General features: G+C 39.1%; 1 protein-coding gene across 2 annotated transcripts in view; it reads right to left on the bottom strand.

Annotated features, from left to right (window-relative positions):
• fibcd1b (fibrinogen C domain containing 1b) overlaps positions 1 to 24,464 on the bottom strand; it is a 120,432-nt gene that overhangs the window by 77,391 nt on the left and 18,577 nt on the right. The window contains exons 2-3 of one of the 2 annotated variants that reach the window (XM_006796810.2): positions 13,859 to 13,942; positions 6,469 to 6,948 (exon numbers count right to left, since the gene is read on the bottom strand). In XM_006796810.2, coding sequence (XP_006796873.1) covers positions 6,469 to 6,948; positions 13,859 to 13,942 — 564 coding nt within the window. The remainder of the gene's footprint in view (positions 1 to 6,468; positions 6,949 to 13,858; positions 13,943 to 24,464) is intronic. The other variant, XM_006796811.2, reaches the window with a different exon arrangement.

The following is a 24,464-nucleotide window of genomic DNA, read 5'->3' as shown; positions in this document are numbered from 1 at the left end:
TGCGTATAATATTGTACATGTGTACTTACTACATATCTTTAGTTAACAGGGCTGTGAGTTTACGGTGTGAAAATGTACTTGTCCCCTTTCCTGATTGTTTTTTTTTTTTTTGCATCTCTGTCACACTTACATATTTCAGATCATTAAACAACTTTCAATATTAGACAAAGATAACCAATGTAAACACAAAATGCAGTTTTAAAATAATCATTTTGTGATTTAAGGGGAAAAAAGTTACATATACTTTTCACAGATATGCCAACATCTTATGTGAAACCAATTCAGCAGTGCTTAAATTGACCATCAACAAGGGCTTGACTTAATTCGCTGTATTAAAGTCTTTCATAAATATTAGGCCGACCTCTTCCTATCCTGTATCCATTTAATTAAACAGTCAGCAATTCTAGATATATGAGGCCTCTGAAGCAAAGAAACGATGAATAAAAGATTACCCTGATGATTGAGAGAGCCATCATACATAAACAGGATGTTTTCATATCAAATATGAGTAATATCTGATAAGGATTTTGATTTTTTCTATATGTAGCTTGCTGTCGGGGTGGAGTGCAAAGAGCCCAGCTATGCCATTAAATCACTGTTAATGAAATAAAGACGTGCAATGGCTCTTCAACATTTCTCTGCTATATTTGTCCTAAGTCTCACTTGAGAAATAGGCCCACACATGCATAAATAAGTACTGCATTTCATTTCTGTCTCAGAGTTGTTTTCCACAGTCCTTGAAATACATGATGTCTTGTGTTTTGTTACAAAATATTATATTTAACAAAAACAGTCATCAGTTCTAATTTTAATCCACTGAATTAAATGATCCCATTCATGTTAGAGGCAAATGACCTATTGTTACTGCCTGTATTTTGGATATTTTTAAAAGCTTAATATGGTATATTAACAAATTGCCCACGTGTGGGACTAATAAAGGTTATCTTAGCATTTGTATTGTTTCAATTATTTCTTAAAACATACATTTTCCTTATTCCTTTTAAACTGTTAATTGCAATTGATTTTTTTATGAAGTCATCAATACCTACTGTTAATAGAGCATAGTCACACAGGCCAAGAAACTGGTTGGTAACTGTAATCTATTATAGGCAAAAAAAAAATAATATAACCCCAGTCACACAGGCTTAGAGACCAGTCAGCGACCCCCTGGAAACCAACTTTTGCTAGGAAAATGTGTATTCCCCAACCGGTTGCTTGCTGTAGTGCTGTAGCTCAGTGAAACTGGATGCAAAGATGCATATGCACACCTACTTGCTAAGCAGTTGTGAAACTATAAAGAGTGTGACGCAGGAAATGTAGGCCATTTCGCCTTCAAAGTAAAAGTTGCTCCTTTATGAAACGTCTTGGCTTCAGGAGGAAAAGAAAAACTTTTAGTATGAAAGAAAACAGTTTGTATTTCCAGTTTAAGTTATGTTTTTTTATTTTCAAATTTCACTACAGCTCAGTTGTTAGTTAACGCATGTTTACGAGAAGTTAAGTGTCATCTATGCAATTTGTGAGAGACCAAATCACAAGGAGGATTTTAGTATGGCGCCTTCTTTGTAGCTGATTTGATCCAACGACAGCTGGCAGCCTTCCGCAATCAATAACCAACCAATTACTAGTCTTTGTTTTACTGATTGTGACTGAGGCTTTAGGTTTTCAAGCTCTTTAAATCTTATTTCTGGCAGAAAATATTAAACTCCTCAGCTATTTACAGTACTTGCATCAACTTTAATGAACATCTTGAGCAATACGGTTTTCTACACTAGCAGTGGTTTGGCCCGAGATCCTTATCAGAGATAGTGAGTTTTGCTTGTCAACAACATTAAAATTCCACAGGCACATAATTCAGTTTAAACTGTGACCTGTGGTTCAAGGATATCAGCAAGTCATACTCTTCCTTGTTGCTTTTTCCTCATTGTTTTTTTTTTTTGATCATTATCAGAGATAGTGTCATGGTCTCCGTGCCTGCCCGGCCGGCCCCACAAGGCTACATGTGCTGTTTTGGTTCTCTCTCTCTCTCTCTCCCTCTCTGCCTGGGCGGAGCTCACTGTGGGCTCCCGCCCTTGGCCCACACACCTGACAACAATCACCTGTCATCACCGGGAGCACTATTTGAGGCTGGAACACAGATCCTCTCGTCGCTGGATGATTGTACTACTGACGTTAATGTTTCTCGCAGCTCCTGTGAACTTGTGCTTAGTAATTTGAGATTCGTGATTAGTTTGTGACTTCCCTTCTCTTCTGCTTCAGACCTTCCTCCCCGGACCTGTGACCTCCCTGCCGTGTGAACGTGTGTGAGTGTGGGCGAAAAGACGTGAGCGAGTGTGAGAGAGCTACCCTGTGATTCCCTGGAGTTTTGGATTCCCTTCACTGTATATACTGTGCAATGGTGCTGTAAATAAACTGTTTTTTGGAGATGTCTAACCGCTCTGCGCCTGAGTTCCTACAACCAGATTGTGACAGATAGTGAGTTTTGCTTGTCAACAACATTAAAATTTCACAAGCACATAATTCAGTTTAAACTGTGACCTGTGGTTCAAGGATATCAGCAAGTCATACTCTTCCTTGTTGCTTTTTCCTCATTGAGTTTCTGCAGTCATAAATAGTGCCAAACATTATATTTAGGCTCATTTTGTGGGTGCTGGAGTTCTGTTAATGGGCCATAGCCTTCAGTTTTTATGGTTACTTTGTACATCATAGCTTATGCTTATGAACAGGGCTGCTACTGCTGGGCAGATCTAAAAATAAAATACATTAAAAATGTTTAATGTAATTCATACCGCTGCTGACAGGTTCTAACTTAATACAAAAAAAAAGATTAATGGAGACAACCCCTGACGGTAAGAACACTTCATAGGAAATAAAGATCTACACTGCAGTAGTGTGAGGGTGTTGGACTGGAGTGCTTTGGGACTTGGGTAATTTACAATAAGAACTAAAAAGTTAGCTTGACTTTTGGTCCCTGCGGTAACCAGAAGTGTAATCTTCAGTTACAGCTTACAGCTATGTTATATAAATGACAGAAGGCAAAATCAGCGAGTTGGCACTTGAGAAAAGGGTGCAAGAATATTAAGCGCTATAGTTATATGTTTTAGTACGTAAAGCTTAAACCTACAGATAAGTAATTTGGTGTGACACCTTTATGTGTATGTGTAATAAAGGCCTAAATAGAAATGTAACCTTTCTGACAGTATTCATTCTGGCTTTTTATAACATCATAGCATTGAGGCTGGTGAGGCCACACCAATGAAAGTAATAAATCACATGTGTCTGAATGAAGCTGTAGCTAGAAGTTATAGGCATCACCTCACTGCATATGTGAATTTCAGCAATGAAGCAAACTGGAGTCCACCAGGGTTCTGTTCATGGCCCTTAAATATTTACCAAATGAATACTCACTGCCGTACTCTGAACAAGTAAGCAACTGGGTTGTCAAAGAAAAATCACCTCTCAGATACTAATGGACGACCAGTTTAGATACTAATTTATGATAGTCTTCTCTTCCTCCAGCTAACGGACAACTTCACATAGCACCACTGTGGGCAGTGAGGTGCACAGCCCCTCCCCTCACTAGCAGCTGAAGTAGCTGAGGCTCATAACACTGAGTTACTCTTCATGAGGAATTCTGAGAGGTCAGTAAAGCTCCCATTTCAACAACACTGAAGTATTAAATAGTTATCATTAACGTTAACCTGACTGCCAGACACGTTAATTTTACTCATTTCACCATTCGCAATTGCCTGACAGTAACATTAGCTGTCTTTTATCATTAAGGTAGCTGTCAAAGGCTACAGCTCAGTAATAAAAAAATAATGTTAACATTGGAGCCTTGGCAGCTAACATTATCATTCCTGCCTGTCTGTAACATTAATAGAGAGTGTTAATTTAACAGGATACCAGGATTATTTGTGCCTAAAAACAACAGAAACAGTGGCATTCTATCCTAACAACTGTATTTGATCAGCAACACAAATATGATGCTAAATGGGAATGGGTACTGAAATCTGATATTAAACAGGCTCCAGGGCAAAATGATTTAAGTATCAGTAAGCTCCAATGTTATCTGTATTATTTTCAATACTGAAAAAAATTAAGAAAATAGATTTACTATTGGTACATAAAAGTTATCTTTCACGTTTTATCTGACCTCCTCTGTTACTGATTAAGCCATTAATCCAAGGCATTTCCCCTGTTCCCTATCCCGAGGACAGTTGTCTCTTTATCTCTCTCAGAGCCTGCATATGAGGGGCGAGGGGAGCTCTGTCTCGCACATACCACACAGATCCTGGGCTTTGTGCAGATGGAGGAGAGAATGAAATGCTCAAAAGTGCGGTTGCACTTTGCTAGAGTCGATGCCGACAGTGTTGTCACAAATGCAACAGGTCTTTTGCTTGTAAAGGTGGGAACATGAGAAATCTGTCAAAACATCCAGCAAAAGTGTTCAGAGGCAGAACTGCAGAGTTTTCGACTGCCTCGCTTGTAGTTTATCTGCTCTTGCTCCAGGTGTGTTATGCTAGCAGCCTGTTATGCACGCACATCTAAATAATCAGTTATCTAAAATGTGAACATGGGCTAATGAACAGAGTGTTATGGATATGTGCATTCATTATCAGGTGGTCAAAACGTCATTGCTCACAATTCTAAATCTTAAATTCCCAATTAAAGTTTTTAGATTAGAGTAACACTGCAGCACAGTAAACCCTGTCAAATTTAGCTACATTTTTCAAATTAAGCAAAGAAAATTGAACTAACGAGAAGTACCGCCTGTGTTCTGCTCGTGCTGAAACCTGACCATGAGCTGGATGTATTGCCTCATTGCCATATCCCTATATTTCACGAGCCTTTCCCATCACAGTGATTTATTTGGATGCAAATACGGGGGCTTTGGCCTACCTTTCTATTTGAGGCTGCAAGCACTTACTGTGAAAAATGAATGTCAGTTTTTCAATGATCGAAAAAGATTGGTCCTAAACCCGCTGCAATCACATTTCCCTGTACATCAGGTGATGTGCAAGGGCCTCTCCCTGTGTAGCTGGGTAAAACTGTTCTTCAGGGGGCTTGCAGTGCACACAGAGCCATTACTAACACTGGCACAGTCAGCTCTGTGTCATCGTATAAATCAGACGTCTTGGCCACAGGTGGCCCATAGATCACATAGTCACACCACAGTGTCAGGCAGAAACAGCGGATGTGCGCACCACATGCCTTGCTTCCAAAGAGGAAATCAATCACTTGGAGTGTCTAAGCTGCTAGTACCACCTCCACTTAGCCTCAGTACCCACTGCACGATGCCACCCACACCAGAAATTAACAGGAGCAAAGGCAATGGACCGTTTTTCGTTCTCTTTGTGTGCTCAATCAGCACCCATGTTTTCTTAGCCAACAGGTCCAGAGCAGACTCATCTAGGGAGTTTCTGGGTGATTTTTATACAATGTTAATCTGTGAGCTTTAAAGGTCTGGCTTAACAAAAAAAAGAAAAAGAAAAGAAAGAAAAAAAGAAAAAGAAAGGGGACTGGCAGAAGGAGAATGAATTCAGTAGTTTGAGCTATATGGCTGGCAGCTATGAAATCTATTTACTGCAGAGTAGAGAGACTGAGCCTGATGGGCCAAAATTAAAAGACCATGTAGTGTGAAGATTCTCCACGCACATTTGGGAAATGTATCATCAATAAATCAATGCGGACAGTCGAAACTAAAAGGTGTCTAATTATGTTTACATCCAATGCTCAGTCTGACTTACACATTGGGAAACATTATGTTGTTTTACTGCATTAATGTGCAAATGTGTTTGCTGTTTCTTGAACCATGATGGGCATTTTCCTCCCCCCGTGACCTCGTCTTCAAACACTACAGTGAGCGAGTTGTACCCAGTGGAACATGAGCCCTATTTGCACTTCAAATTAGCTGTTATTTGGCTTTAACAGTCTAAAAAGAAATTGACACAGTCTACTTGGCATTTGATTAGTCAGTGATGGTGTTTGGATTCTCTAGTCGGGAAAAGGTAGTAACTAAATAACACCAGAAAGTCCAATGCTGTCACACGCTCCTGAAGGTGGTGTCACAATCGATACATATTGATAGGTGTGTCACAATCCAGTCCTTGAACACCTCAGTACAGTACTTAAAGTCAGGACTTGGGTGTTGCCCAAGGGTTTAGGAGCATTGCTTTAAATACAGTTTGCAAATTGGTTCATTGATTAAGAAAACAACAACAACAACAACCAAACAAACAATAAAAAATGATAGTTTTCCCACAAACTGCGTGAATTTCCCTTTCTTCTTAAGAAATAAAACCCTTTCTACTCTTCTATGTGCCAAAATAAGTACAAAAAAATTGAAGATGCCTACTACTCTGGATGGTTTCATATATTTATACTTCAACTAAAAGCTGTGATCAAAGAGATATTGATCTTTACATCACACTGAGGTATAAGGAATGTTTCTCTGCTTATGCGTCTCACCTGTATGAGGCGTCCCTGTTCCGTTTGCAGTGTGTTAAGGTCTTGCCCGAGGCTGCTCTGCCCCCTGCGTAGAGATTCATAGTCCATTTTCAGTTGACCTGCGTGGGCTGACAGCTTGGCCACCTCCTCAGCCAGACTGACAAGCAGAGCCCGATCCTGTCCTTTCACAGACTTCAAGTCGGAGTCGTGGTCGGTCAGTGAGTGGAGCAATGAGGTCTGCACACCCTCCAGTCGCATAAAGTTACTGTTGTAATCCGGACAGTTGGGGTCAATGAAGATGTTAATGCGAGAGCCATCGCCTCTCTCAACAGTGACCAGGGCATTGGCTTCATCCTGGTTGGTAGAAATGTGGGGTAGGCCATCAGACATGGGTGGAGCCTGATAGTGATTCATGAAAAGGATGGTGCCAGTTACAGTGACAGCCAGCAATACAGCCACGAAGAGAAGGATAGTGCAGAGCAGGTAGCTGCAGCTCATCCTCTGTAAGTCAGAAAGAAGAGAGGGAGAAAGGTAGGCAGAGAAAAGGTATGTTTTAGAAAAGTAAATGCAATTACACCAAAAATGACATAAAAAAAAGCTGAGTTATTCAAAAGGAAATGACTTTCTTCAATCACCGGGGCCATAGTTTTAAGTAATGTAACCATATTTCCGTGATAAAGTGTAGTTTTGAATTATTTATGCAGCAAAAAAAAAGTAGATCCCATCAACTGTCGGCCTTATTAAAACTCAAAGAGACAATTTCTATCCAAAGACCTTGCTTATCATTGGAGTGGTGATGCAGTGTGGGGGAGGATACTAGCCTCATACATGTCTGGAAACCACTCAGGGACCTGAGAGCTCCTTCTTTTCAGTTCTGACATGGCGAGGAAAACAAGAAAACATGAAGAAATGGGAGCTACTGAGAAAGAGTAAAGCAAAGGCGATGTGGACGGCCAGTCGGATGCAAATAAATGAGCAGAAACCACTTCGAGAAAAAAATGGAGGAACTGTACCGGTAACATAGTCTTCAATAATTGGGCTATAAAATGTTTTTTTTTATGATGGCCCTTTAGGATCCAGGCCCATTTTCCACTTAGGTTAAGCAATGGATAGGAGAAAGCACTATGGCCCGCCTATATGAATGATGAATAATTCCTAGCTCCCCAATATCTTTCGAACAAATGAATCACCAATTGATGTCTAAGTGATTTTTGTTTTTTATTTTCTACAATCTGTATTTTTTTGTTCTCAATGACTGTATGTGGGCTTTGTTTTATGTTAGCATGTGAAAGTGAGAGTGAGCACATTAATATGTAAATTGGCTGTACAAAGCACCGCGAAGCACACTAGTAGACAGCTAATGGCCTGCTTTACGAGAGAGGTTTACAGTTCTTTTAATGTGAGGAAAATAAATTGTGTTGTGCAGGAAGCACTCCTATCAACTTTGTTTACCCACAGTCTTTGGATAGAAGACATAAAACGTTGTTACTGCCTAGATATGTGCAGGTGTACATGGGATGCCAATTTTGAAAACCTGAAGCACACAAGACACACAATCAATATGACTACTTCAACCGCACTTGGCTTATTTTATTATTTTCTTTTTAATTCCTGTCTCCAATAGAATCTGTTGATTACATGTAGTGAAATTTCATGAATCATTGCTTACTAAAGCACCTTAATGTGGCTTTTGTTCTTGAGATACCATTCACATGTGTGTGATCACTGTCGCTGCAAAAACTCTCCTGTGTTAATTTTTTTAAAATGGGTTGCTGTACAGATGTAATGATAACTGGTGTACAGGTATGGTAAAAAGAAAGTACACCCTCTTTCAATAGTAAGATTTTACACATTGGGACAAAATAAAAAAGTCCTTAGCAGATTTTGAAATGGGAAAAAAGACACTCTCAGATGAACAACATGTGACATATTTCACTATGTCATTATTTATTTAACCAAAAATAAGCCAAAATGCAGGAACTGAAAAAAACAAAAACACCTTTACTGCTTTAAGAGGGTGAGAAGCAATCAGGTGCTGCTAATCAAATACACTTGATTAACTGATCATCAAAAAGTGTGAGCACCTGAGTAAAAGCAGCAGTTTTGTGGGTCTGAAGCATTCAGGTGTTTTAACACAAAGCCAAGGAAGAAAGACATTAGCAATGATCTTTAAGAAACAGTTGCTACTTCATTACAGTCTTATATCCTCCCCATTTGTTTGAGAAGGTAATGAGCCTATTTCCAAAGGACCACAAAAAACCAAAGCGCTACATCTCAGACTTTTTAAGCCTCAGTTAGCTCAATAAATTATAATGCTCATGACAATACAATTAGAAAAAAAAGGTTAAATTTGCATCTTGTGTGTCCAAAGGACACACAAGATGAAAGTGGAAATTTTTGGCTTTAATGCACACCAATATGTTTGGCAAAAACCAAACACAGCATGTCAGCACAAACACATCAAGCCAGCTGTCAAGCATGGTGGTGGAGGCATGTTGATTTGGGCTAGTTTTTTTAGCCACAGGACCTGAGCACTTTGCAGTCCCTGAGTTGACCTTGAACTCACACATATTCTAGAGTCAAATGTGGGAGCTTCTGTGTGACAAATAAACTTGGGCAAAAGTGGGTTGTGCAACGGGACAATAATAATAATATTTCCAAGACACCAGCAAATCTACAGCGAAATGGCTGAAAAAGAACAGAACCAAGATGTCAAAGACCAGACCTAAACTTGACTGAACTCCTATCTGGTCGTTAAGTCTGACGTCACTAGCCGTGTCTGGGCCTAAACTCCGCTGCAGATCCATATATCAAACGATCACTATAGCATTACTGAGAGTTGAAAAACTGTCTAAAGTCTTTCATCTTTAATAAAATGATCAGCGTTCTGCTCTACCAGGTGTAACAATTGAGTTTAACATCCAGGCATCCATGAAAACGGAATTTATGACATTTAACGGAGTTAGAAGTTAGCAGGAAGTTAGCTCGCTAGCTTCTATCTAAATACAATATAGCATGTCGTGACTGCGGGGTTTTGGAAACAAATTAAAACGTACAGCTCTGTTATCACTTACAACATAAATGAAGACAGAAAACTAAACAACAGTGACGTTTGTAGGGTTACTGAAGTTTGGCTAGCTGGTATATAATGATGTGCTACGTGACCGCTAGCGACACAGCTATGTTAGCATAATATAAACAAGCTAACTGTTTTTCCACTCAATAAAAGTTAACGTGAGTGTTCTTGGTGGTCAGGAACAAATGTAATCGCATGGCAGGATGCTGTAAAAGGACCAAACTTCAGCCAGGAGAACAACTGAGATAATCCATCCACAATACGAGGTTAGTCATTCATATACTGCTGCATGGGCTGGGCTGTAGTTACATCGTAAGGTAACTGAGCTTAAATAAATGATTAGCGGTAATAAAAGCCGAGGGAGGTCAACGGTGATCACTGACTGTTTTAGGAGCTTTTTGAGATTAAATAGAAGAAAATACAAAACATTAAACATGTTAACAACACAAACGCCATATTAAACGCAGACTACTTTAGGCCCGGAAGTAGGATTCGTCACGTCATCACTTAACGACCGGATAGCAGGGCCCTAAGAGAGCTGTGCATAAATGAATGCCAACAAACCTCAATAAAGTCAGACAACATTGTAATAATGAATGGGCTCAAATTCCTCCACAATGATGTGACAGACTAAAGACATCTAGTTACTGTTGCTAAAAGTTCTGAATCTTCTGGTGTACTAATTTTTCAAAATTACTTTTTTTTAGTTAAATAACTAATGAGACAGTATAATGTGTCTTCTGTTGTTATCTAATTTAAGAGCTGGTGATGACCAGATAATTTTTTATCATGTCCTAATATGTAATATTTTGCAACATACTGCATACTGTAATGTCCAACTAGACACTAGATACACTACATGCATTTATGCCACTTAATGTTCACTGCATATATGCACATGGACACATAGTTGCATAGAGACCTACATAATTTGACCATAATGCTTTTTTGGGAAAAAGAACATAAAAAAACTGGAGCATTGCTTTATTTTTTCACCCATATACATCATCATAGAAAAGAGCTCCAGGGGAATAATGCTGCACATAGCATTTTTTTTTTTGTTTGCTTGCTCTAATTCAACATGTAGGCCTTATGACTATACTTAGAATATACCGTAAAATCTTTCCTTACATATCAAAACAGTGTTTCTCTTTTTTCTAGTTTGTATGATGTGCGGCTCAGTGATTTTAACTCACTGGGCTTGGCTGTGTGTATGGATGTGTGTGCAGAGGGGTGTCTGTGTCGTACATAATGTGTATAATGGCCTTGCTCTGCAGAATGACAGCAACGTAACATTAGAACGGTTTGCCTGAGTACTATCGCTAGCGGGCCAAGACATCAGTGGAAGCTATCACTGGCACTACACTAAATATTCATTGCTAGCACACTGATTATTAACGTAGAATGGAAAAGATATATGATAGTCATAGTTATGCTGACAGGCAGACCTCTATACATTAAAACATATTCAGAACACAGAGGAGTAGATGTGTTTCATGCATGTTGAACCGTAACTAGACAATGATCAAATCTGTAATAATAATTTAGCCTTGAAAAATTAAGGCTAATGCATAATTGGCATTATATGCCAATTATGCATATAATTGGCATCGAATATATAAATGTGGAGAGACTCCCAACTCGACCTAACTAGTTGCCAACTGGTTTCTATAAAAGAACGTGCATGTTACGTTGCCATTAAATTGCTGTCCTACAATAATCCAATTTTTTTTTAGGAATCCCTACTTTTGTGTTTACCAGTTCATTTATGGTAAATGAGCTGGTTCTTACATAGTGCTTTTCTACTCTGAGCACTCAGAGCACTTCATATAACATGTCTCATTCACACACATTTATATAAGAACTTTTTTCTACATCTAAGTGCTTGCTATCTAACATTCAACTCTGTGTCTTATTAAGTGTTATTAATCTAATTCAGTCTTATTGAGTCTGTCTTATTGCTGCTCTATTGCTGGTTTGATGAACCAAAGTTGCTTTGATCACTCATCTCATACCTGCCCTTCGTCTTCAAAGAAACATTTTCAAAGGGCAACAAAACCACAAATTCATTGCACATGGTTGCAGTAACTTTGGTGTTGCTGCAATCTCAAACCACCATTTTCCCTAATGTGACTGCAGAGTCTTTTTTTCATGTTTATGAATACAACAATGAATCAACAAAAGTGCAGTTCAGTGTTAAAGTTCTGTGTTTTGCTAATCTATCAATCCAGATTTTATCCTCCTGCCCACAGACACTGCATTGTTGGGAAGCATTTGCTGAAATACTGCTGAAAAGCTCTCAGTTCACTGATAGAGACACAGTCCTTGTAGAAGTGTGTTACTCAGCACCATCTTGAAATGCCCATAGACACTTATTTGAAAAGTTTTTTGAACCATTACTTATTTTAAAAATCAACAGTACATCAAAATTGCATGTTGTGAAGTCCACCCCACCCCTGCAGCTGAGCCACAAACCACACTTCACCACACATGTATTCAATCAAATCAAATTTAAAAAAAAATGATTAAAAGGTTTGCTGACTTTTTTTTGTTAAGGCCTTTTTTCTCCTGGGAAGTTCTACTGCTTTGGATGTCAATTTTTCCTACAACTTACAATGTCAATAAAAGACGAGGTCACTTAACAATAACATAAGTATGTGTCATTATAGGATGTTTGCTCAAACAAGTAGAGGATGAGGATTTATTTATTTTTCAACAGAAGAATAATCACAGGAAATGCACTCATTCTTCTGTTTACAGGTAATATTTTGGTCTGTAGAAACGCACTGGCTCAACAACAAGGTGGTTATTCGGTTAAGTTGATCTTATAATTTTATGATTTTATTCTTTTTTATTGTGCTGTGGCAAACAATGTTCTCAATAATAAACATGACATAGGGATAAGACAACAGAAAAGAAATAGAAAACAGCAAGTGTAAAAAGAAATAAACTAACCACGCATCTTTTCCACTTTAGAAACAAAGGTGGCTAATTTAACCTTTTTATATGCATTATTAACCAACCAAAATGTTTCTGGAGCCAGAGATTTTCTTTTGCATTGTGTTTTGATGGTCAGTAAAAATGAAATGAAACAGCAACCTGCTTCATGCCCCGTCGGAGTACGTGGTCTCCCACCTCAGGTTGAGATTTGTAGTGGCATAATGACAGTGAGAACAGGATGCAAGCAGCCTCTTAACAGTTAGGGTTTTTTTTGTAAATGAGACTCTCAATCTCACAGCAAGAGACCACTCTGTAATTAGTGGCTGACTTTTGCGTCCTCTCCTTTCTGTACTCAAGCCACACCAGGGGATTTGAGAGGAGAACTGGGGAATTCTGATAGATAGATCGGAAAGAAGAGGCAGAGAATCAGAGAGAATTCCTCTCTGTGGAAATGATGTCCTCCCACGCAGGAGAACTGGCAGACAGTTCTTGGACAAAAGGTTTTGCCTGCTCATTAGATAAGCAGGAAACTAGCAAAACTCTTCCAAGCATCCTCACTCTCTCGTCCTCTCTCCCTCTTCTCAAAACACAAACACGCACATGCTGACACAAATCGATGTATACACAGAAGACATTCACGTTGGAGCTGCCAAACTAATACACGCAGAAAGGTACAAAAATATTTTGAAGCTAAACTGGCATGCACGGACTGGTTTTAAAAGAAGTCATGTTCACCATTTCCACCCTCATTTCATTCACTGGCATTTTGAATCTGACTCATAACAGCATTCAGTGCAGTTTCTTCATTATAATCTGCCATACAATCAGGCTCCATTTCCCAGTGTAGCCATGACCTCCCCTCTCAGTTCAGAGTATCTGCAGGGTCTTATCCATCTTCCTCTTGTGCGTCTGGGTATTTGGGCTGAGGTTGTGCAATTGCTGCTTCTCAGTGGCAAAATATAATGTGTTACACACAACGATCCATTTCTAAAGGAGTGAGAGAGTGGCTGGTGATTAAAAAAATAATTGTCGGTGAAACATAATCTCCTCCACAGGTGAGCAAGTAACTATTCAATGTCGGCCCCTGATTTGACTGAAAAGCAGATAGGCGATAGTAGTGTATAAGGAGTGCACGTAGTATAGAGGAAGGAATAAGGGGATTTAATTTGTGTCATTATAATATTATACATTATATCAGTTTGGATGCTTTTTATTTAGCCATTTCTATCCACGTCAGTGTTTGCTAGTCCCCATATCAACTTACATATTATTCTGCAGAAATCTAATTCAAACTCTAGCCAAAATAATTTGTTTGATTTGTGTAAATTCAACCAGTTAAAAAGACAAATTGCTCAAGTATACATGTGCGTACATGTTGTGATAACGGGGCCTTACCTTAGCTGGGGTCTCCCTGGCTGTTTCTGAATCTGACCAGCGATGTTTGAGTTGAGAGGAGCTGGGCACACATTCACAGAACGTCTGCATGGGACAAACAGATAGGGCCACCAGTGTTGGCGTTTGTTCAAGTCACATGTGCAATCAAGCATGCGTGCACATGCAAACAAACACACACATACATGCATAGACGCACAGGCTTTGGATATATACTCCTGAAAACCAGTAAAGGAATACTTTTTAATCACAGTTTAGCATCAAGTCAATTAAACTTGTAGGATATTGATCTGGCAGCAGAGGTTTGGTGTTAATGAAATTAAAAACAGGTGCACTAGAGGGGTAACAATAAGCACCCACAATAGGAATGGTTTTACAGGTGGAGGCCACTGACTTTTTTCCCTCCTCATCCCTTCTGACTGTTTGGCTAGGGCCAGTGTCACTACTGGTACCGTGAGCTGAAATCTGGACCGTACAGAGGGTGCAAAGGTCCTAGCACATTGGACCTTGAGGGGATTGAGGGGATTTCAAGAGACAGGCAGTTATTCTAAGAGAGCCGGACAGAGCCATAGAAGGTCCTTAACCCATCAGCATGACCAGCATCTACTCCTTTTTGCAAGGAGGAACAGGATGATCACTGTCAGAACTACAAAATGACCTCCAACAGACCACTGGTGTTAATGTGTCTGAGAAAACAATCAGAAACAGACTTTATGAGGAACCTACATCCTCTAATGGGCTACATGGTCACTGCAGAGCACAATGAAACCAGATTGGCATTTGCCATAGAATACCACAATTGGTGCCAAAACTTGCACCCTGTGCTTCTCAGAGATCACAGCAGGTTCACCCTCAGCACATCTGAAAGAGTCTGGATAACCATGTTGAATGTTATACTGCCTGTAATGTCATTCAGCATGACTGGGTTGATAGTAGGTCACTGATCATCAGGGGAGGAATAACCATGGAGGGACCCACAGATCTCTACAGCCAATGGGCAACGGCACCCTGACTGGCATTAGGTATCGAGATGAAATCTTTGGACCCACTGTCAGACCTATCCTGGTGCAGCGGGTTCTGGATTCCACCTGGTGTCCAACAATGCTCAGCCTCACGTGGTAGGAGTGTGCAGGCTGTTCCAGGAGATTGAAGGAATTGATACCAATGACTGTACCCCCACACTCGCCAGACCTAAATCTAATCGAACACCTCTGAAACTTTATGTTTTAGGCCGTCCAACGCTGCCAGGTTGCACTTCAGACTGTTCAGGTCTGCCAAAATGGAGTCTGCTGCATCATTTTTCCACTTTGATTTTCGGGATGTACGAATTCAACCTTCTGTACAGTAGATTCATCATTTTCATTTCCATCAAGTGATGTGGCATCCTGTCATTCCACATTACCCAATCCATGTCAGTATAAATATTCAGCATGACTTTTCAAACGTTTCCTTTACATCTCAAACGTATCATTAAATTCAGTTTTTATGACAGGTTCAATTTCCAGAAATCATGGATAGAGTTTCTTCTACTTTGAGTAAAATAGAAAATATCAAAAAGTAACTTTTAATTGACTGCATGCGGGGAAAACACTGTGTGCAAGCAGCATTTATTCATACAGGTAAATGTGTGCAGTGTGAAATTTGAACATGCTTCAGGATACAGTATGTGCTTAGTGCTGCTTATATGTGTGTTTGTCTAGCGGTTCTAGCTGCTACACAGATAAAAGCAGAGTAATTACGGAAGCGTGAGCTTTCTAACTGCTTCCAGAGACCACGTTATTCCATGACCTTAAACACTACTCCTCCCCCACTGGAATTGCTCAATTAGCTAGGGACAATAACCCCAACACAAAAGCACACATCCCCAATCCCAGACGAGTACTTAAGAATGGATGCAGCAAACATTAGCAATTAATATATCAAAATGAGTTTTCTATCCAAGCCTGGTGTCACAAGATTTTCATTGGTGAATTTATATGACTAAGACTATATGTCTTTACACCTGTTATGAGCAGTATTGTAAGATTACTTTTAAGCTGTACTAATTTTCAGCAACCAGGCGATGAAGTAAGTTGGGTTTGGTTAAGTTTTGGTTTGGTTTGGCAAAGAACCACCGACTCTTATATTCAGCAGACATGGCATGTCCACCCTCCCACACTCCTTTTTTACCTCTGGTTTGGCCTTAGAACTATTTGTGTGCTAATTGTTAAGCTAACTTGATTTGTCTGACTGTTGTGACGCTCATAACTCATATTGTGGTTTTGCAGACACATGACTTCTAACGACATACCATTAACTTGCTCTGTTTTTGGACACGTGGCCAAGTGGTAAGGCCAAGTGATTAAGGCCCCAGTCACACAAACCTACAGACCCATCTACAACCAACTAAAAACCACTGGTCATCAGGGAAAAATATGTATTCCCCTACCAGCTGGTGAGTGGTTGCTGCAGGTTGATGGCAGTCGCTGGGAAATCGACTGCTAAAAGCCCCAGTCACCTACATCTGCTGACAAGTCAATAACTCCCTGACACTAGAGAAAGATGTGTATTCCTTGGCAAAAGCCTCTTTGGGATTGCTTTGGTTGGTCGGAGATTGGCACAGTCATCCAAAGTCCACAACCCCCCCCCCCCCCCCCCCCCCACCCAAGACAAACGTGGAAAAACACTGAGCAGCTACTTTTAAAGTTGTAGTGAAACTGTGAAAAGTGTGACACAAAATAGACACAGAGAACTTTTCCCATCAAAATAAAAGTCATGCCTTGTGAAAGATGTTGGCTACAATGCTGAGGCACAACTTTTATTCTGAAGAAAATTTTTCCATTTTGTCAGCTTGCGTCCCACTTTTTCAAGTAGCTTAGCTAGCAGTTTGCAAGTGTTTGCAGATAAGTTTGCAACCAATTTCACCTAGTGTCAGTCAACAACCATATGGAAAAGAAATAGTAAAGACTTTCATAAGATGTGGCCTACTCCATATAGTGAATTATATAAGGCTTATGTGATTTACTCGTGAAAGTGGCCACTTTCTCATTACTTTCATATATGGTTTTAGTAAGTATCCAAAACATACAAGTTTCATTTATATAATTTTTCAAGGGATCTTATATCTGTTTTCACTCTTGTATGTTTTTCATACAAGTTTCACACAAGACAGATACAAACTTTATAAGATTTATATATATATCTTTTCCATATGGGCAACCTCGGGCAACCACTTGTCAACCAATGACAGAATACACATTTTACACTTGCAGCTGGTGGCAGCAAGACACTCAATATGGCTGACTCTGGAGCAATGGGCTTATGACCTCAAATGAGAAATCTCTAAACATTAAGCTTTCTTAATGTGGAAATGGCTGCTTATGGGGGGCAAGTGTGGCAGCTATACAAAGCCACACACTTACTGTGTGGGCCTTCTGAAAAAGCCACACTTGAAATCCACTTAAAGTTGGGAGACTGCTGATAATTCTCTCAGATTCCTGCAGGTATGATGGATGCCTTGAGCTTTTTAATGTTAATATTTCAAATATAGTAGCTATAAAAGTGCATGTTATAAACATGCAAACAGCAATTACATGTATGCAGCTGTGCAGCAGTGCTTGCCTTTGTGTATGTTTTGTCAGCTGCGACTTGCCGCGTATGCTACTCACATAGTCATTGTTATCTCGGCTACCCAATAGCTCACCTTTTTGTTCTAAGCATTCATTTCCAGTGTGTAAGACAGCAAGAAAGGAATAAAGGAAGATAGTGAAAGAGAGAAAAAAGTTAAGGGTGGGTGGATGGGGGAAGCGGGAGATTTGAGAGAGGTGTGCTGAATTCTAATGAGCAGCCTTAGGGTCAGTGATAGAAATCTATGTCTGTTCTGCCTAAAACATTGCAGCTGTCTGTGCAGTACACAGAGAGCTACAGAGCTGCTTTTCTAAATAAACACAGACTCCACAGTGATATGACCAACGCACTAACAAGTCAGCTACATAGCAGAGTGAAAGCTAATGAATTTGTGTGTCTTACAAATTCATTTTAGTAATAAAAAGCAGGCAAATGTGTTGTGAGTATACAAAATGCGTAAATGCTTGTGTGCACCAACACACATGGGCACAACGTGTACTCCCGTTTTGTTGCAAAAGGGCAAAAAAAATTATAAAAGCATCACATGTGAACACATACACACAGAACAAAAGCTTATGTGTTGCAGCTGCAACCGACTTAGATTCCTGAGTCTCTGCATTTCCATTATACTGAGCAGCATGGATCAGAGCTTTAGTTTGTTCATTCCCCTGCCTGCTAATGCTCACATTGGGGTTTCATGCTGCCCGTGCAGACAAACATATACACACGTGCCCCACAGTGACACACCAATATCTGTGGGGCTTCTTGTTGGCAGTGGTCCCAGCTTGAGCATGACTGCTTGGCAGTGTTTGTCTAGTCCTAAACTGACTCCACAAGCTGCACCAGCGGAGAGGATTTACACTTAATGGAATATTTGGGCTTTTTATTGGTTGGACCTTACAAGCAGAATCCTATCTGATGAGGCACGTCTCGATAAGACAGAGAGGGCTCAGACTTATCCCGGGCGCGCCTGAATGTGTACGTGTGTGCTTTTTCAATCAGCGTACCTATGTATTTGCATGAGTGCATAGATAGTGTGTGAATATAAACCTTTTAGGCCAGTATCCCCAGTCTATCTAAGAATATTTGGATTGTGTGAACGTGTTGTTCTTGGGATAATTAGTTCGCTTTGCAGAATACCTTTGTGTGAGAATGTGTGACAGGGACTTTAGCAAGGTGTGTTTAAGCCTAGTGCTCACTAAGCTGATGGAGTAAAAGAGGCTTTGCATATATTCACTTGTGGGCTTACTAATCATTTAATGGGACTTGCAGATTGCTAAATGAGGGGACAGAATGATGAAAAAAGCAGAAAAAGGGGGTATATAAAGCAGGATAAAACGCAGAAGGATATTGTGTAGGGGTGAAAGCCCTTATATAGTTCAGCAGTGTTTCATATAAATGGTAAATGGACTGGTTCTTATATAGCGCTTTTCTACTCTTTCTGAGCACTCAAAGCGCTGTACACAACTTGTACATTCACCCATTCGCACAAGCACATTTTTCTAAGTGCTTTCTAAGGTAACATTCACACACACATTCATACTCCGATGGATGCATCGGAGAGCAATTTTGGGGTTAGTATCTTGCCCAAGGATATTTGGCATGCAGACTGGGGAAGCCAGGGATCGAACCACCAACCTTCCGATCAGTAGATGACCTGCTCTACCACCTGAGCTACAGCCACCCAAGAGATTATCTACTTAAGTGTGCATTTTCTGTAGACACTGCTATACCAAACAACACTCAAAACCAAACAGAAACTTTATTAGTGAGAAAATAATGACTAAATGTATAAATTTGTGCCATTCCTCCAAAATAAATTGTGATTTTCTCTAGCTTGTAATCAAATCTTAAGAAGATAAACTATAATACACCTTGAAATCTATGATGAGACAGCTTATTATTAAAAAATATACATTTAATCTAACATTTTAATACCTTAATAACAATTCATGCAGTTATTTCAACAAGTTATTTTCCAAACCCACAAGGAAATATTAATACCCAAAATAATGACTTAAAGTAATTTGATTACATGTAAATATATTATACAATGTAAAACATTACATTTAACAGAATCTCATCAAAACAAATCTACTTGATTGGTATACATTCAGTCTTTATGAAGCTTATTTTCCTTAATCATTATTTATCTGAATAGATGCACTTTTGATTTTATATACATTTGTATCAGCTGTGTTTTACTCACACAATTGCGTCCTGTTTATGAGGGCATTGAATCATTTCTGAGTGTATTTTACATTAAAATATGGCGATGTAAAATCACAAAGAACTCATTAAGTTCTTGTATATAAAAGATAATTTGGGGCTATTTTAAGTGGGAGTTAATCCAAATCTTTTCTTTTTTAAATTTACGGTCATTTATTTCTTGTGGGTTTGTTTTGTTTTTTTTTCTCTCTGAGGATTCAAATGTCACTACCCAACAAAATAAACATTGTCTAATTATTAATTCAGGGACTTACATTTAAAATTCAACAAGTTCTGAGGCCGGCCTTTCCAGAATAATGATGATTAATGGTCTTACACATGCTTACCTGAGATGAAAGGAAGCTTCCAACTTTAACTAAAAGAAAAGACACCCCAAAGCTGCACTGTATCATGTCTGTAGATGATCGGCTATCATCATCTACTTACAGAAGTCAGCCAGAGTGTCAGTATGGGGGTAGAACTTACTGTACCCAGACACTGGTCCAAATGTTAAGCTATCTGTTGATTCCTAGTAAACCACAACCCAATATTCATCGTTCATGGATCTTGTCCTTCCCATTGTTATTTATGCAGGACTGAAGATGTATGGAAGTAGTCATATTAACAAATATCTAGCAGGGTGAAATTGATTAGGTGCTGGTGTCCTTAAAGTAATGGTTTTGTGTGTTTTATGATGGCACAACTATAGTTTTGTTACGGAGAGCTGAGTTAACCCCCTGACCTTAGAAGACCAATATCCACTGCAGCACAGCATCCCCTCAGAGAGAGAGTGAACATGACCACTTGCCACCCGATAGCACTCAACCATCACATCTTTTACTCGTGCACTGCCACACATGTACACACACACACACACTCACACACACACATGCATGCACATATCCTTTAACACGAGTAAAGGAGCAAACGCTACATTTGTCTTGCACCATCAGCATCAAAATCTGATCTCCTTGCCAAGGTCAAATTTTTAAGATGTAGGATACCCCCTTTGTGCGAACGCAGTCGCAAACATAGACATACACAGAGAGATAGATGGGCAGACACACACATGCATTGACACACACACACACACACACACACACACACACAAGTAAGGGGACCCAGTAGTGCTATTTGAGCTACAGTCATTAGTCATTCTGCAGGGTAGCTGTACCATGAAGCAGGACACCAGTATCCCTAACATGCATGTATTATTTATGAGTGCCTGTACGGTTTACACGTAGTGATATATGCAAATGTATACATTAAGGAGACGCAGCTCTTCATTTTTGCCTATTTGAGGAAGTGTCTGCCTTCTTATCACGCTGCTATTAAAGTAGCAACACTGTGGGGTGGAGATTCATCTTGCTTTTTAATGATGCGTCTTATTTGTGTGCGCGTGCATGTGTGTGTCTGCATGAAGTTCATAAGGGTATCAGTGAATTTGCTTGTGCATCCAGTTAGGAGTCTGCTTGCGTGCCCAGGTAAGTGTGTTTCTTGTCCTTGCATGATTGTGCTTGTGCACTTAACTGTTCTTGCAACAGCAATCACAACTCTAAGTGGCCTGCAATTTCAAAGAGAGAAATTGAAGTGGGAGTGGAAAGGACGAAGAAAGACAAGCAAGCTGGTGAAGTTCAGCTGTGAGGAGTCCTTGATGAGAATTATTTTGATTATTCCTGACGAAGGTAACAGGAAAAGCACTATAAATCTATCCTTTTCACTCCACAATAATTTATTGAATGGTGAAGGTGTGCCTTTACCAAATATACTCTTGTGTTTGTGTGTGCAATTAGGATGCTGTTGCTGTCAACAAAGTGCAAGTATAACCTCCAATAGAATACACCCTTCTTGATGTGCATATGTGCATGAGCATTATGTTTTTGACGTTTTATGCAATCATGCTCAAATCCTCCTTACCTGACCTGCGTCTTGCACATTAAAGTTTAATTTCAAGTCAAGACAAGTCAGGTTTATTTGTAAAGCCCAATCTCACATTCACTGTCTTCTTGGTCATCATATCACCAAAGCAAGGCCCGTTTGTTCAAACGAGGCTTTTGCTCTGAAAAAAAAATGAAAAACTTAAAGAACGAGGGAATGTCAGTGACATGGAACAAAAAAAAGAGAAAAGTGAAAATTGTGAGTTTAAATGTCTTAGAAGTCTAAGAAAACTTAAAAAGCGTAAGGAAATCACAGAAAATTCACATAATATTGCAAAAATTGTAGGCTGAGCTTTTGATATGTGGTAGAGACATGAATTTTAAAGAAATTTCAAATTATTTTCTTTTATTAAAAACTCTTTAAGACGTTTGAAACTTACTACTTTGACACATTTCTCATTCAATATGTAATATTTCCCTACCTCATACTGATAGGCTTTATGTTTTAACAATTGCAAGCGTTTTTTTTTTTATTATCACTAAATGACAGCATAGGACATATAGGTCTTATAAGACATAAAGTACATGTAAAATATTCACTTAAAGTTCATATTTTGTCTCCATTTGGTTAGTCTCACATAACCTGTGAGAGAAGAGGTAACAATATATGCCTTTTGAAACTGAAAGCCCTTTTTCAATCTTGCTGTTTCACTTCATGCTTACAAAGAAGCCGTTCTGACCTTACAGTGATTGCGTGCTTTATAATCGTGGCTGCAGTGATATGTTTTTGCATTCCAGTGCGTGCGTCTCAGGGACAGTTGGTGACAGAGTCAGTCTCTGTGTGGCCAATTGCAGTGTGAGCTCCAAGGACAGGCAGTGGAGGGTAGAGCGGGTGATTTGTCTCTTAGGATTGAACTCATCCCCCTGCTCTCCTGCTGGCCTCTCCTTCCTCTTCTTTCTCTGCATGCTGTCTTATTTTGAAGGTGAAGAACATTTCTCGCAGTGTTTGCATGCATTCATTTTAGCTGATGCAGCATATTGTGTTTTCCAAATTTAGAGTTTGTGTAGCGCGCACAGTTACACAAGGTCACAGATCCTCAAATAAGCCATTAACATTCACATACGGATATTGTATGTTAAACAAAGCGCTACAGCACAATTTACATATTTGCTTTAGCCCAATGGAGACATAAATACTTATACTGTATATTTTATCTATACTATTCTGACCATATAAAACATTTTAAGCATTATCATAAAAACTATTCCTTAGGCCTTGGTACTATATTATGCCTTTTTAAGTTTATTTTTACCTGTGGATTTTTTTTTTTCTAATCAGTCTGGAGTGGCTGTCTGGGACCAACCAAAGTTCTATGTTGCTCTAATATTGTGATTAGGATTTGTCTTAGAGGCATTCAGTCATAATCCCACAGATGGTAGCTTCACACCATTGGCTCTTCACCCAAACACATATGCCAAATGTGTCTGACCCTGTGTTCTGTCTCCGACTAAGTAGGAATACAGCATCAACAACCAGCAGCATTAAGAAAATATATGTGTATATACATATAAACTGCTCATAAAGGGTAATATAATATTGTTGCGAGTCATTAGCTGGGGAATCCAAAAAAAGCGCACCATTTTCATCAATCATGAGCTTTACACAGAGCTGCTCCTTTCAAATCATTGTGGCCTACCATAAAGACACAGCAAATAAACCAATCTCTTATTATATTTAGCAGTCTGTAGCATAATCATTTTTGTTGTTTTTATTTGGAGAAGATTATATTATTTTCTTAAAACTCTATAATCTGTGTTCTACGTATTAGGAATTTCTATTCTGATTTTGAATCACTGGAAAATCACAGAAAAATCAGACAGGCATAACAAAGCTGGACTGTACACATTGAAGTAAATGCTCACCACTCTATAGCTAATCACGTCTGCTATTGCTTTTTTGCAGCTTAGTTTGATGTATGAAAACTGTGCTAAGAGGTAAAATAGAAACTATTTTCATTAAAGTGCAGAAGAACTGTAAAAAAATGGCTAATGCTAGTGTATGGAAACCAAATTGCTCTTTAATAACTCTATAAAGGTTTTATAATGATATATTACTTAAGAATAGGATGTTATGTTAACCAATCAAGTGCAATGACTTACATTTTTATGCTTTTTGCACTGAGAAAGACTAAGCACAGCACAGGGCATTATTAAGGTCTGTGAGTCCTTGACCTCACTTTCAATCCTTAACAGTGGATAACAGTGTATTTCTTAAACATCTTGTAATACTGATGTTAGGTTTTAGTATGAAATGCCTTTTAACTGCCAGCACAAGTGTAGACAGTAACTCTTATTATTTATCATGACATAAATAACTGTAAGACTACAGAAGGTACCTTCTGATATGTTGCTATAATATCTTTTTATTAAAGATCTAAAGAACAGATTTGTTGTTAAAGATATACCCATTAAGTTTAATTGTCTCCCTGACATTTGTACCTTTTAACATTTTCTTTGAAAGTGACATCCTCAACAACAAATAACCAAACTTCTTCGATGTTCTGCATTAGAAAAGAGTATGTGTTTGTGTTCGACTATGATCATGTGTGTGTGAACACACCTGTTCATTAAGGTCAATTTCCTGGAGTCCTAAATCAGATTTTTCCTCCTCAAAAGTGAATGTGAAAAGATTATTATTGGCTTCGGTCTTGTTAGCCTTTACAAAGCTTCCCAGAAAGCAAACACAGTAGTACTGCTGCTGGCACTACTCATAAATACCAAAGCAATTTTGTCAATAGGGCCTTTACTGTAATGGAAACATTCTAAATTTCGGTGCACAATAACCCTTCAGAAGCTATGGGCAATAAGTGGAGCACGTACTGCAGAATGGGGATATGCATGCATCGTTAAGGGGCCTC

Source organism: Neolamprologus brichardi, chromosome 7, assembly GCF_056152115.1.
Source record: "Neolamprologus brichardi isolate AB-2024 chromosome 7, ASM5615211v1, whole genome shotgun sequence".
In the NCBI taxonomy this organism is placed as follows: domain Eukaryota; kingdom Metazoa; phylum Chordata; class Actinopteri; order Cichliformes; family Cichlidae; genus Neolamprologus; species Neolamprologus brichardi.
Note: the sequence above shows the minus strand (reverse complement) of the source record. Positions and strands in the feature narration are given on the sequence as shown.